General features: G+C 53.5%; 1 protein-coding gene across 2 annotated transcripts in view; it reads left to right on the top strand.

The window, feature by feature from the left end:
• The window catches only part of SMG6 (SMG6 nonsense mediated mRNA decay factor), an 88,572-nt gene that overhangs the window by 48,328 nt on the left and 25,083 nt on the right, over positions 1-15,161 (top strand). For both annotated transcript variants that reach the window (XM_072353694.1, XM_072353693.1), the window contains exon 13: positions 3,349-3,550. In XM_072353694.1, the coding sequence (XP_072209795.1) occupies positions 3,349-3,550 (202 nt within the window). The remainder of the gene's footprint in view (positions 1-3,348; positions 3,551-15,161) is intronic.

Genomic DNA, 15,161 nt, shown 5'->3' with positions numbered 1-15,161 from the left:
TCACTGAGATGGCAGTCCCCACTGGGAGGGATGGGGCAGAGGCTTGGGCAGGGGTGTCAGGACCTTGCTGGAGTTTACTGGAGACTAAACGGAAAGTCCCTTTTGCAGATTTCAGCCTTGATAGTAACGCTGTCCCACCAGAATTTCCCCATCAAAGGGAGGATTCGGAGGTGTCTCGGGAGTGTAAAGCTGGCTGAGAGTCAAGGTAGAGCTGGTTGGAGTGGGAGCCAAAGAGATGGGCTGTGTGTTAGCGCAGGGGTTGGGAGCAGTCACACACCTCGGGGAGGAGTATGGTGGCACCTGGGTGACCAGAGGGACCACATGTGGGGCAGGGCAGGGAAAAATCAATGATGCAGAGGGGCAGAGTGTTTGGAACAGTATCCCGCTCTGACTCCAAGGTTGTCCCCACCGAGCAGGGCAAGCTTGGTGAGTGCTTTTGGGAAGGGCTCCCATCTCAGCTCTCTTTTTTTGTTCCTTGCCTTGAACCTGGCTCGCCAGGATGGGAAGGAGGAAAGCTGGGAGCAGGATGTGAGCCGTGTGTGGTGCTGGGGGGCTCCTGGCAGTGGGTGCATGGCCCCTCATCCCCCAGCCCACACCGTTTGCCATCTGCACGGCAGCGCGGGCCTCGGGAACACAATGCAGGGCTTCTTTTGCTCCTCTCTTTCCGGGTTTGTTCTGCAGCTGTGGAGTTTGACTGTTAGTGTTTAAACAAGCTGGTATTACACAGGAAATGGCCACCTCCACAGGCCCCCGCAGGCTTGTAACATGGGGTCATTGTACTTGATATTAATCACCAGGCAGCCCGCTCCCCCAGCCAAGATGGTGGCGGGTGTGAGGGCCCCACTTTGGGCTCTGGGCCTCGCTGTGCATCTCCACGTTCCCCCCACAACCCTATGGGCATCATCCTAAGTGGGAGCTGTCCCCATTGGAGCCCTGGCCACACATCTCTGCCTGCACTTGTGCATGGCCGGGCCACGTCCCGTCGGCGTGCAGCTGGGCTGCGCTCTCACTGACAGCTACATTAAACCTGGAATCCTGAGGCAATAAAAAAGAAATTAACTCTTTTCTTTTTTTTTTTTCCCCTCTTTCTTTCTTTTTTTTTCCCCCCCTCCCATCCTGGTGGGATAAGCAAATGGAAACGCGTCTGTGGGGAAGTGAACGAAGCCCCTCGTTCTGAAGGAAGACCTCGCGCTCACCCCCTCCTCGCTTCCTCACTTAAAAGCTTTGGGATCTGCAGGGCTGGGCTCGGAGTCAGAAAACATTCAGCCATGGCCTCAGCGTGTTGGGAAGGGGCGCTGGGGAGAGGGCTTTGGCCAACGAGAGCAGGGGAACCGCTGGGACCCCTCCTCAGGGGGTGGTGCTGCCCGGCAGAGGGGGGAAATGAACCCAAGGGAGAGGCAGCAAATGGTCAGAGGTGCAGAAATGCTGCGGTGCGTGCTGGCTGCTGTAGGGCTGCTTAGGGTTGTGTTGTAGCGGGAGCTCGCTGCCCACACTAGCAGAACTGTGGTTGCACTGAAGGAAGCCCAAGGTGGAAACCTAACACATCCAGCACAGATGACAGATGTGGTCAGGCCCCGTGAAGCTGTAGGGAGCTGAAGATGAAGGGGATAAAATGACAGGGAATGCTTACGTAGGGTCCAGGCTCTGAGGGACTGCAGGATGCTGGTGGTGTCAGCTCAGGGGAAGAGCAGTGAACCCCGAGGAGGGAGATGGCCCCTGTGCAATGCATTCCTTTCTTCTCTGTCCTTGCCCCATGCACCTGGGAGCAGCCCGTGCATCGCTGCAGCTCGTGCATTGCTGCAGCCCCTGCTCTGTGCCCCAACCCTGCGATGTGACCGGGTGCATGCAGCTCAGCCTGGCTGCCAGCAGGGCACTGGGGGAGGGCTGAGCCTCCCAAGCCCTGCGCATCTCCCATGGGCAGAGCTTGCCTTGGAGGTGGCCCAGAGCAGCCCTATCACATCCGGTGCTTGTCTCTGCAGCCCGGGCCGGAGGATAAACTATCAGGGCTGTGGGGCAGTGGATCATTCCTCTTATTATTTTCTTCTTTTGCAGATAGGGGTCGTGGAAAGTTCAGTTCCTTTTAACCCTCGCAGCTCTGTTTATTTTCCAGCTGGTAGCACAAACGCAACGTTTCCCATTACATCACAAAGGGCCTCGGACAGATCCCTCCGAAAAAAAAAAAAACGTGTTGCAACTGTTTATTTTTTTCCATATTTAAACATTTCTGACAGCCAGACCTGGCCGAGCCAAGCGATGGAGCTTTGTGAATGAACCCAGCTCCTGGTGTCTGTGTGCTGAGGGCTTTGAAGGACCTCTTCTCCTCTGCAGCGTGCTGGCTGGGGCTGGCTCAGGGACGTGGGCGACTCTGCGTTACATGTGTGCTGATTACGTGCCGGGCTTTGATTAATGGCTGCTCATTCTGCCTGGCTCCCAGGACGCTCTTGAAAACAAGATGTTTCATTTCAGTGCGCTTTCCTGGTACATTGATTCCCGTAAATAACCGAGCGCAGACTCTGTCCACCTGGAGCAGTTCAAAGAGCAGGGGGCCTCCCTCCAGCCCTTGGTCACTGCTGCACCCCGGGTGATGCTGGCTGCTCTGTGCTTCTTGGTGCTGCCCCACCTTCCTCTGTTCTTCCCAGCTCATAGGCTGAAAGAACCCTCCAGAAGTGCTTCTAGAATGGGGGTGAGCAGCGCTGTATGGCAGCGCAGTTGGCACGGCCCAGGCCACGGGGATATGTGATGGGGATGCTCTTTGGTGGGGCTGCCCGTGGCCTCAGTGCCACTAAGGAAGGTGAGACTTTGCAGGGGAGGCTCTGCAGGTCGCTCTCAAGCACTGAAACCGTGGCCAGGGGCAAAGCATGAGTTAATACCACAGGGCTGAGGTTGAGCTGCAAGCTTTCTCAGCTTCAGAGCGTGGCTGCAGCACGTGCTGGCAGCAAATACCAGCCTCCAGTACTGCCTTTGCCCCCGCAGTAAGATGAGTTTGTCTTCCCAGCAGGCTTGGAAATAGAGCTGCAAGCGGCATTTCTCCCAGCTGGAACAGGCTGGGCTCCCTGGGGCTGCTGGGGAGCTGCTTCCTGCGTGCAGCGTGGGGCAGAGCAGCGGGAAGGGCCGAGCCATTCCCATGCAGGGAGCAGGAAAGGTCTGTTTGAGGGCTGAGATCCCTCCTGGGGTGGGTGCCAGTGCAGCTGTGTCCGGAGCCCTCCCCGTGGGGCACGGCTGCGGCAGCGCGGTGCGGGGCGGTGTGCGTTGCCTCGTCTCACCTCTCTGGTATTCGCCGCAGCGTCGCAAGGCAACTCCCAATGCATTCCAGCCCCGAATTGCTCACGTCTCTCCTCGTTCTCCCAGGGTCTCAGTAGATGTGTGGGCGACGCTGGCTGACTTCTGTAACATACTGACCGCAGTGAATCAGTCGGAGGTGCCCTTGTACAAGGACCCAGATGACGACCTTGCCCTGCTTAGCCTGGAAGAAGATCGGCTGCTCTCGGGCTTCGTTCCCCTGCTGGTCGCCCCCCAGGAGCCCTGCTACGTGGAGAGGACCTCGGACAAGGTCAGCAGTAGGCCAAACATCCCCCCTCGATTCCTCCAGACTTTTATTCTTGGGAAGTTTTCTGTGCAAACGGAACACGATTAAGTCATTGAGAAGGGTGTTAAGGGAAAATATCGACCTTTCAGCCGCTGACATCCAGCTCTGTGTCATGAAAACCCCTCTCGACTTCCTCTGGTGTGTGTGTGCTCGCTGGCATGTTGTATATACGATCATTTCCTCACTTGTTTAAATAGTGCAGCTTGTGTTGGCAGTGCTCTCAGTGCACTCCAAATGGTTTGCATCATGCTTAAAGCACCCTCCCCCTCCCCCCAGCCACAAAACTCTGCCTTAGGAAAGCAGCCAGGACTTTTTTCCTTCTCTAAAGAGGAGAGTGATAAATAGGTGACTAGAGAGAAGCAGACACCATGTGTTAACGTACAAAAGGCTTTTAGGAATATGAAGCATTCCCCACTGCCCGCTCTCTATTTTCCTTTCTTTGCTCTAGGAGCCCATTCTAGCCTGAACTTTCCTTCGGCTGTTTGTTTTTAGAATAATGAAATCAGTTCCCTTGTTGATGTGGGGTTTGGGGTCTGCTCTCTGCCACCACCTGGCCAGGAGGGACCTGGGGGCTGATACCGTGCATGAACCTGGGAGGGGAGGGGGGATACAAAGGAGGCACAATGGCATTTGTTTTGCACGCCCTTGGAGGCACAGCAGGATGAGAGTGGCTCTCAACAGTTTCCTGCTCGTAGGCAGAAGTGCAGCAGCAGAAGTGTTGCTGTGCCACTTCCCTGGGCGGTCGGTGCTGTAGGAGGAGATGAAGCAGTGTGCAGGGCTGGTGGGCGCCTGCTGGTGATGGTGGCAATGCGTGCTCCCATGTGCCACATCTTGATGTTTTCCTGAAACGACCGTGAGAAATTGAGGACCTTTGTCACAGGGGGACCCAGGAGGTGCAAATTTCTCTTTCACTTCTCTGTCTGCTCTGCCCGTGCTCACAGTGCTGCCCGCAGCCCCACTAAAACTGAAAGCCTTCCAGTTTTGGGGAAGCATTTTTAGTCTTAGGAAGTCACTGGCAAAAAGGATTTTCAAGTCTCGTGTTTGGAGAGGTCAAATAGCAAGCACATCTCTGCCCTAAGGAAGCACGTCCTTAGCATCGTGTGTGGGGACGGTCCCATTACCCCTCTCCCTATGCATGGGCTCCTTCCTCCAGGCACTGGGTCTGGGCTGTGCCCCATGATGTGTTGGGGGGAGCTGTTATTCCCTAAGGTCTGACTGCTGTAACCACACTGCAGTTCATTCAGAGTGCCATCTACCTGCCCTGCCAAGCACTTGCGCTCACGTGTGTGAAGGAGAAGCATCTCTGTGCTCCTGCTGCATCTGAGCTGCAGAGCTGAGATTTGTCACCGTCTTGAGTCCCTTTAATTCTAACACCCCATAAAGAAATCGTGCAACAACAACATTGGTAGGAGCTGGTGTCCATCCCAGTGCAGCAACAAGCACCCAGCCATGCAGGGTGTGCTGAGACAGGATCAGTTCCATTGAGAGGGTTGCACATCCCAGAGAGAAGGAGCCAGGCTTGGATATACTGGCCTGTCCACTGCATTATTTTTTGGGCTTGTTTTTTTTTTGCTTCCTCAATAGGTTTTCTTTGGTTTGAAAGTAACTGACATTAGAACAGGGATCCCACCCAGCACAATGGGCTGGAATTTGTGCTCCTGCGGTGTGCTGCCTGCTGGGTCCCTCTGCCTCAGCACCAAGCACATCACACCTGGGTGGCTTCCTTTCACCCAGCAGTGCTAACTGCTAACGTGCCCGTGCTGAGCAGAAGCATTGGGTGCTGCAGGGCTTCTTCTTGATCCAACGTGAAGCAGCAGGTGTGTGTATTCCCTTTGAATAGGGGTGGGGGGACAGGTGAGGCAAAGCAGAGAATCCATCAGCCTGACTTCCAGGAAGGAGCTGAAAAGAACTGGGGCATTTCAGTCTAGAGAAAATTCAGAGAAAATGCAGCTTTCAGCTGGAGAAAAGGCTGTTGTGGGAAGGAGGAGAACAAGCTGTCCTCCAGCTCCGTGCTGAACAGCGCAGGAAGGAATGGGCATAAATTGCAGCAAAATAGATGAAGATTAGGTTTGAGGAAAGGCTTCATTCCTTAGGGTAGTTAAGCACTTGAAAGCAGGCTCCTGTGCGATGCTGTAGAATCTCTTCAGCATTAAGAGACTTCTAAAAGCAGGCTGGGTGGCTCTTCTCCTATCGCTTGGGTGGAGGTGAGCTGCCTTGGCAGCAGAGTGACCTCTTTGAACCTTCCTCACCCATTTGATGTGATTTGGTAATGCTGCAGAAAGGGATTGGAGTGGCTGCAGTTGGGTAATGACAGCGCTGTGACAGCCGTGTTGCACTTTCCTACACTTCAGGACCCCTATTCAACTTAACCAGAGGATCCACGAATGCAGTCCTCAGTCTCCCACTCTGCTCCCTGCCCTGTCATTGTGCACAGTGCATGCAAATCTCACTCCACAGTGGTCCAGTGGTGTTGCAGGAAGTTTCCTGTTTGTGTGCTTTTGTTTGTTCCCGATTGACCAAGCTGCAGGCAGGTGAGAAATGGTATTTCTTTGCAGCAAGAACTCACTTTTCGGTGCCGACTTTACATCACCAGTTAGCAAGAGTTATTTTTCTGCACCTGGTTGCATTCGTGTTCTCAGGCTTGGCCCGGTTTCCAAGCTATGTTCACAACAGGTCTTTGCCAGAGAGGCAGACAATGTTCTGCTCTTTGTGTTGCACCCTGTCAATGTGCTGGGAGGTGGGAGGAGAATTCTGGTGTACCAGATCGGCTCTGGGAAGCTGCTGTGATGCCTCTCCTATCGCCTGCATGGCTAGGAAGAGTCTGGTCTTTCTTTGCACCAATCTCACCTTGCTTTTGCGCTGCAGTTTCTCAATGAATTTAGGAAGACTCAGGGGAAGGGAATCTGTTCAAAACCAAGAGTGGAGAGTATTGGGCTTAAAATGGTGTGAGGTTCTTGGCTCCACCAAGAGGATGGCTGTTTTGTAAGCTGTAAAGGACAAAACACTGTGCTTGCCGCTCCTTTTTGTTTGCCGTGACCCATTTAGCAGATGGAGTGCACAATTCAGCCAGAGTTTCTCAGCAAGTTTTTGAACATTTGGCCTGGCTCTTATTTTGAGTGAAAATGTTCTGACTCCGTTTCGTTGCCATGAGGCTGCGCGTTAGGATTCCTGCTGGAGCCAGTGTGATACTTAGTGCTTCCCGTCGTCTCCTGCACTGTCATTGAGGCTGTAACCAACAAAAGCTGTCTCCGGGGTGAATATAACTTGGTGATGTTTTCCTGGGCGTATGTTGGGCAGATATCCATCGCAGCTTGTGTGATGGAACACCACCGAACGTACCAGTCAACAGCAAACTATGCAGCCTGGTGCCTGGGCTGTCAAACTGCGTCTGCAGCGTTCACAGCCGAAGGAAAAGCTGCCAAGAATGGGAGCCCATGGTAAAAGGCCTCAAACTCACCCAGCATCGTGCTCTGCAAGAGCACGTGGCTGAGCTGGGCTGCAGGAAGAGGGGAGGTGATGGCTGTGGTGTGTCTTGAGTTGTGAGTGGGTTTGCTCTGGGTGCATTCCTGGGAATATAGGGCACATCCTGGATTCCACAGCTCTCATCCTGGTGTCCGGGGAGCATCCTGCTCTGTAGTGTCCCCATAGAGCTAGTGGCAGGGCTGCAGGAAGGCTGTGCACTGGGGAGGTCCTCAGCGGCAACATTTGTTGTCTGCATCCCTTCAAGTTCCTCCTGGGTTCAGCATCCCCCTCTGAAAGCTGCCCTGCTCGGAGGCAGTTCTGCCCCATTCCCCAAGCAGGGAGACACGGGGGAGAAAGCGTTAATGTCCCTTCCCACAATAAACCTCCCTGCATGGGGGGTCCTGAAATCCGAGCCTCTCCCTCCTCCCCCAGCCCTGACACACGTTAATAAAAGGTTTTTAAACGCCAATAAAAAGGCAGCAGCCCCAGCTCACCAGGTCCGGGGCCCAGGGTCCTTGGGAAGGCACTTCACAAATGTGTTTTTTGCATTTTCAGGCTTTTTGGCTGGTGAATAAGATTGAGGAGAAATACTCCTTCCCCTGATAACAATACAGTGAGACGCAGGATCAGCAGTGTGTGGATTAAAACCAGACGGTGCATGATTAATACGTATGCTTATAGGGCTAGTCACTGTGGTTCCCTCCTCTGAAACAGCGAGGCACTTTTCTTTCCCCCTCATGTGCATGCTCATGTGTGCAGTGGACTGTCTCAGATACTCACCACTCAGCTCGTCTGAGCCCTGCCTCATCTCTCCAGGCAAACTAAAGCCCTGAGCTGGGAGGCTCTGAGAAATTATGAGCAATATTGTGTATTGTGCTGTGCCAGCCCTGGAAATCAGGTCCTTCACGGCTCCTCTGAGCTTTGCACGCTCGGTGTGGTTCTTGTTTCACGAGTTCTTGCTTCCTGCTGTTTGCACCACTCACCTGTCCGTGCAGGGTGCCTCTTTGCAGCACACAGATCTCCTTCCCCTGCAGTCTCCCATCTGAAGGACGGTTCACATTCGATACCTTCTCTCTAGTTTCTCCACCAAGCTGTAGATTTGGTGACCTACTAGGTTGTGGGTGAGCTATTTTGGATCCTTTAATTATAGGCTCGGGATAAAATTAGTCCCTTCTTGTTACTCAACGTATTTACAGCATTTCAGTCTTCTTGAGGCTTTTAAGATCTATCTTGGCAATGTGTAGTAGTGTGTGTGATGCTTCTTGCATAGGGAGCCCCGGGTTTAAAGGTCCAGAAGGAGCAGTGATCAGAGTGGCTGGGCTCTGCCATGCCTCCACAAACCCAATGTTTTGTCCTTTCCAAGACTGGATGCCACGTCAGAGTGGTGGCCCTACAGTGATTTGGGGAGGAAGGCAGGGGGAAAGGTAGTGAGAGCAGGAGTTAGAGAGCACAGACTCTTCATAAGCACAGAGAAAACCCCAGTGAGGGAATGTATCTGTTTTCTCAGCATCCTTTCCATATTCCCATTCCATAACCTTTGAGCTTCTCCCCTCCAGCTGGCAGGAGAATGCTTTCAGCCCATGAGAGTGAGAGCTTCCAACTCAGAGCTTGGTCCAGAGAGGAAAAGGGAAACTGTGAGCAGAGACTGGAGCCCCAAGCGGGAGAATCCAAGGAAGAGTCATCCCTGAAAAACTCCTTCCATCCCTGTCTGCCTTTCCAAACAGGCATCCCTGCCACCAACAGTGGGCACTGGGCAGGAGCTGCTGGGGTCAGAGATGGGCTCCATCCCAACCTTGACCTTCCCTGCTGCAGTGCTGTCCTGAGCACTGCTGCTGCTCTCCTGGAGGCTGTGCAGGGCACGTTGTGGTCACTCAGCCTTTGGGTTTGGCTGGCAGTCGCTACTAAGGCAGAAAAAGGTTTTGAGCTTATTTTTAAAGCTGTCTTTCTGCAGCTGAAGGTGAAGGGAACTCATTGCAAACAAGCACTCGTACAGCGTGAGGACACTGAATACAGCCCTGGAGAAATCTGCAATGTGGAATAATAGTTCAGTCTCTTAAAGGAGGAGGATGGTGTTGGGGGGGGTTAAAAAAAAAAGCTGCAATAAATCTAGTGAGTGGAATCTGAGGGAAATGATCCCATCTGGAAAACTCCAGCGCTGGTGCTGCTGAAGGCTTAAGGAGCGATGCAGATCGCAAAAAGCAAACCCCGCAGTCTGAGGATGACAGCCTCCTTAATTGATGTCCATTGCAACTGGTACTCTGCCAGTTTACGTTGGCCCCATTCCAGCGTGCTGTAATTTCGGGGCCAGGTGTGAAGCGTTTCTGTTCCATCTTGTTCCCAAGCACCTACAGAAGCCTCACACATCTCACTCGAGGCTGCAGCCCTGTAGGAAACAGCTGTACAGGTATAGGTGAAAGGAAATGTCACAGCTGGGCTCGCAGTACTCCCCTGTGCTGTGCCTGGGGCTGCGCTGGGGAGGGCGAACGGGGAGGTGGCCGCTGTCACCCGCACACCTGCCTGTCTGTCAGCAAGTTGCTTTGAACACCCTGAGCTGCTGGGAGGGATGAGGGGGTCCGAAGCTCCTGCTTAAAGAGGAGCATGGGGGGTGTGTGTGTGTCAGGCCTGGAAGTAGGGGTGCAGGGGGAGAGCCCCAGGGGTGGCTGCCGGGAGGTGGCACATCCATGTGACTGCTCCTATAGGATCATGTGCTGACAGCACTGAGCTTTCAGAGGCTGAGTGGCACAGTCTGAGCACCCACAGTCTGAGCTTTCTGTCTGGTGGCAAATTGTTCTCTTCAGAGATGGGGAGAGCAGGAGCCAGTGCCTAATCTGTGAGTTTGATCAGTACAGGTTTTCTTTGTCCAGGTTGAGCCTATTGTTAAGCCCAAGCAAGCTTCCCCGCCAGGACTGCCCTCCTGTTAACCCTGACATTTTAAGACCTCTGTTGACCAGATATGAATCCACACCATATCCTGCACGCCGCGGTCTCTGAGGCTCCTCTCCTCCTCCTGTGTGCAGTGCTGGGGGCAGCGGGCTGCTTGCTGGGACCCCGACCTGTGATCCAGGGCCAAGGGCAGATACTGCCAGCCCTGCTGCTCAGGGATGGGGCTCTTTGGCCATCGTGTCACCTCGGGGGGAGCCACACAGTTGGGTGTGAGCCATGCACGCGTACCAACATGTGTGCGGTCCCTCCGCCAGCACTGCTCCCTTTGGCTGTGGTGTCAGCACAAGGCTTTTTTCAAGTGTTTTCTGGAAGTGTGATGCGATCTTGAGCTCAAGGCGCAGACTGACAGAATAAATCAGCCTTGTCCCATGCCTGCCTTCAGTCTGTGCTGGAGCTTTCTGTGCAGATCAGATGACGCTCGTTGTTGAACATCCTTGGCTTTCGTCGTCCTCAGGCCAGGTTTATGTAATGAGATGGAAAACTTGTGTTCGGTCCTTTATCCTCGGAGCTGCCTTTGGAGGTTTGGTGTGGGCTCCTGGGACACGGGAAATGTCCTGTTCAGGAAACTGGCTGAGGATGTGCTCCCAAAGCCAGCATCAGTCGGTGGAGTGAGCCCGGAGAAGGGCGAGAATGGGAAGAGCTGTGTTTGCTTTGGGTCCTTTAGCAGGTAATGGCATTGCTTTGGCCACACAGGCACCCATGTGGCACAAAGCCATGGCTAGAAAGGGCATCAGGCTCAGCCATGAGAAAGGTATCCACCGTGGCTGCAGTGTATTCAGAATGATATATTAGAATTCAAACCCCTTGGAATTTGCTGATTAGTCTGTGAGGATATTGAAAGGCCTCATTAAAGCACCATTAATGCTGGATCTCCTCCCAATGAGCCATCTCTTATTGCTGCCCAGAGAAACCTGGAGGAAATGGAGAGGCTGCTCCGGCTGGCCAAGCCATTCCCTGGGCATGGAGCGTGGCTGCAGCTCAGGCACTCTGTTGCGGTGCTGCAAGACTTAACATCATGCTTCTGCTCTTGCAGGAGGGCCTGGCTCTCTGGCTACCTCTGCCTTGTGCTTTGCCAGGTGGATGGACACTGGAAAAGCTATGGGTGCCCCATCCCTGGAGGTTCCCTGGGCAGGCCAAGCTGGGTGACAGCCATCCCACAGCTGGGGTTGGAACTGGATCGTCTCTAAGGTCCCTTCCAACCCAACTGTTCCATGATTCTGTGAGCTGCTATTCAGCTCTCAGTCACCCAGCTCAGCCCTCAGCCCATCGTAGCTTCGTGGCACTGTCTCTGTTTTGTCTTTGACCAAGCAGAACGCTTCAAACTTCCCTGCTGAAGAAGGTGGTGGCTGTGATATCCACCAGCGCAGCCATTGGAAGGACCTCAGGAAACCTGAAAAAAGCCCCAATTAATAACTCCTCATTGTTATCCTGAATAAGAAAGATCCGCATCCTGGGAAGCTTGCCAGAGCAGTAGACTGAGTGGAATGCAGGGAGTGGTCAGCCCAAATAACAGATGGGGATCTACTCTGTCTCTAAGGGAGACGGAAGGTGACCTCTGTCATTGAGCTCGGGGGCTGCTGGCCCCCATTGCGGTGCGTTGTTTGGGGCTGTGCCTGGGTGAGGATGGAGAACACAACACCCTTGGTGAGCTGCGACCGTGTCCTGTCCTGCTGTCCCATCCCAAATCAGGACCAGATATGACCGTGGTCTTATTTATTATTTCTTTCGTTGCCATCATTGAAGCCCAAGCTGCTTCCCAGGCATTAATGAACGTATCTCCACAACACGTTGCGGCATAAGGAAAAGCAATTTCCTCGTTCAGGATTGGCAACAGAGGTACACGAGGCTGAGGGACCGGGCCGGGTCCCACAGGAAGCCTCAGCTTCAGGATGAGAACAGGCCCCTGATACCCAGCACTTGGGGCCAGTGCCTCAACCCTGGGCCACCCCTGTCCCTTAGGATGAGAGGGAACGAAGGGAAGGGTCACACAGAGCCTTTGGGTTCTTCCCACCCATAGGCAAGTAACCATAGGCAAGAAAGGTAAAAATGCCGGGTGTTTAATTCAGATTTATTTGTGAGAATCTGTATCACGGAGACAACAATAGCATCTATTTCTGGCCCTTTGGTTGGCTTTCTGAAATACATTCTCCAGCTTTGGCTTGGGATAGATGGGTGCAACATGCAAACAGATGAAGGTGCGCGCTGAGGTCTGACCACACGCCTGGTTGCTTCATTGCTGGGCAACAGAATGGATTCAGCTGTCGGGGTGGCACCTTTAGGCTGTGTAAAGATACAGAGTTTGGCCTGGTGGATCCTTGTGTCCCATATGGTTTAGAGTTGGGATCTGAGCATCTTTATGGTAGAATCCGAGCACCTTCGGTGCTGCGTGTGTGGAGATGGCGAAGCCGCTCTTTGCTCCACATCCTTCCCTTTGCCATTTCCAGGATGAAAGCCACCAGATGGGAGGATGATTTGTTTAAATGAGTTATTTTATGTGTTGGGTTGTGTTTTTGGTGGGTTGGATTTTTTGTTGTCTAAAATGAAACATCTTGGGCTGGTGAAATATGAGGAGAGAATTTGCTGGAACTTCGGCTAGACTTAGAGCATATGTCCTGGCAATGCATGGACACAGAGCCTCAATCTCATGGTGGTGGAATCCCCGCTGCTGCTCTGGGTGACCACAGCAGGAGAGGACACCTGGCTCAGTGTCCCCCTTGGGGATGCTCCGTGTGCTCCCACATCCCTGGGGCAGAGCCTCCCTCCCCACAGGCACCTCTCTCCCCTTCTGTAGCTCACTGGGCTCGTGTTCCCTCGGGCAGGATTCCCGCTTTTCAGCTCTTCCCAGCTTTCACCTCGGTTTCCCCCTTTTTAATAGGAATGTTTGGCCTCTTGCACTCGGGCTCGGGGAGGAGCAGCGTGTTTCTGCAGCTGGCCTGCTGCCAGATGTCATCACTTCAGGCAGTGCCACGCTGCACATCTTCAGCAGTTTGAAATGGAGAGACAGAGAGAGACAGATAAGATCAGCAGCTTTAGGTGATGGCATTGTTTCAAATAAACCATGCATGACCCAAAGCTTCCACTTCAAATGGGGAATGAAATTGCTTCATCCTTTGACAGCTTGCTCCATGAAAGAAATTTATCTTCACTTAATTGCTTTAGATCCCAAGAGGCTGTGTACAGTAATTTCTAGGAGATAATTATATCAAATTAAAAAAATATGTGACTATCCGACTGCTGAGCCTGGATGCGGTGGCCGGAGAGCAGCAATGGAAGAGGCACCGTGTCCTGCTCATAGGTTGGTACTCCCATTCCTTCTCATGGGACTGAGCTGGGCATCCTGATCCGCATCTGATGGGGTTCCCTGCTCCCACCTTGTTGCTGGAGATGGGCAGCTTGCTGGGCTCAGCCTGGCACTGCCTTTGGGTGTTCCTTCTGACAGTGGTACGGCGGTGCTGAGGAACAAGAAAGCTTGTTGATTTAAAAACATGTATATTTAGAAGCAGAGTGTAAACTTCCTGCCCAGGCAGGGGTTGGATTCTTCACTCTGTTTGAGTTTCCAGCTTTCATTTCCTTTGCCCTCATACTTAACATTGTGTATCTCCCAGAGTGTGCCCCAGACTAATCTCCTTAACCCGCCCTCGCCCCGCATCTTTCTCCAGCTGCTTGCAGGATTCAGTGCATCTCCTGCACGGCTGCTCCTGTGGGTCCCTCCATCCCCTTGGGGCTGACCTCACACCATGACAAGCAGCAAGCTCAAGCTGGTTGCTGCAGTGGGGACGGCAGTTGCCATGTGTCAGCAGCAGACACTCTTCCATTGCTGGTTGGAAACCTCTTTGTGACTCGGGCATCACTCAGCAGCCAGTTCCAGGTGCTCCATCAGCTGAACCTTCCTCCATCCTTCCCTCTGGGCTTCATGGGACAGTTCCTGTCTTCCTTTGCTTTTACCCCCATGGGGACTAAGCTCATTCTCCGCAGCTCTAAGACCACTTTGGTGTGAGATCCTGCGTGGGCTCTCTAATGGCTGTCGACAACCCAGGGCCAGGAGCGAGCTCCTCCCCAGCCCTGTGATGTGCAGGCTGGTTTTTGAAGTGCGGCGCAGCTTCAGCTGTTCCCAGGAAGTCTGCAGGGGAACTGTGTTTGTAGTGAGGAGGTGAAGTCCCTGTGTGTTTCTGGAGGGGATCTACTCAATGGGCTCTTTGATGTCACTGCAGTTTTTGGACTTACATCAAGTAAGTCTGAAAAAGAGAAAGAAATGCTTTGGCTTCGCCTGAAACATTTGCACCTGAGTGAGATGACCTGTGGCTGTCCTGTCCCGGTGGCTGGGGTTGGGGGGGAAGTGGTGGAGGGTTCTGCTCCCAGGAGCTGCCCGCGGTTTGGAGTGGTGAGGCAGAACTGTAATTGGGAAAGTATCTCCTGCAGGCAGCCCCACTGCTGGTGGCTTCCATCACCCCACGCTGCAGCCTCTGGGGTGACTGTTCCCAGCTGTCCCTGCCTTTTGAACCTTGTCCCCTAGTTCAGACCCCAGAGTTCTGCCATAGGACTCTTATGTTATCTCCGCCTGCCCGGCCTCAGCGCTCCCACAGGTCACACATCCTGATCCCGAGCTGCCCGCTGCTTGGACTGCATCTTTTTTTGGATGAGCTGTCCGGAGCTTGGCACATGGCACTGCTCAGAGGCATCCGCTGCCGTGACCTCTGCAGCCTGGATAGCCTTTGCCCTGCTGCGTCCTCTCTCTGGGAACGACCCGAGGCTGGTTTGAGGTTTGGCTCCCTTAGTCCCAAGCTCAGGGAGGATTTTAGGGCAGCGATGTTTGGTGCAGGGAGCTCAGCCCCAGGACGTGTTGCCCCTTGGACTAAAACCTTTTCCACTGTGGGATTTTCCTATGGTTTCCCATACAAGTTTTCTCAGCAGCAGCTTCTCCATCCCTGTCCTTCTCTCTGCTTTGTTTGCATACATCTTCACTTAACTCCTTTTTGTTGCCGTTAGTGAAGAACACATCACCTAAAGCCATTTGAAATGCACTCTCTGCTGCTAATAGTTTCAAAGGCTGACTGCCCTGACTGCCAGAACGAGGGGCCCCAGGGGACAGGCTGCAAGGAGGTGGGCAGCCATGTGCAGGAATTGGCACGAGAGCATTCAAGAAGCTGAGAATGAGAGCAGCCCCCATCTG

This window comes from Excalfactoria chinensis, chromosome 19, assembly GCF_039878825.1.
Source record: "Excalfactoria chinensis isolate bCotChi1 chromosome 19, bCotChi1.hap2, whole genome shotgun sequence".
In the NCBI taxonomy this organism is placed as follows: domain Eukaryota; kingdom Metazoa; phylum Chordata; class Aves; order Galliformes; family Phasianidae; genus Excalfactoria; species Excalfactoria chinensis.
The sequence above is the reverse complement of the archived record's forward strand: the minus strand, read 5'-3'. Positions and strand labels throughout refer to the sequence as shown.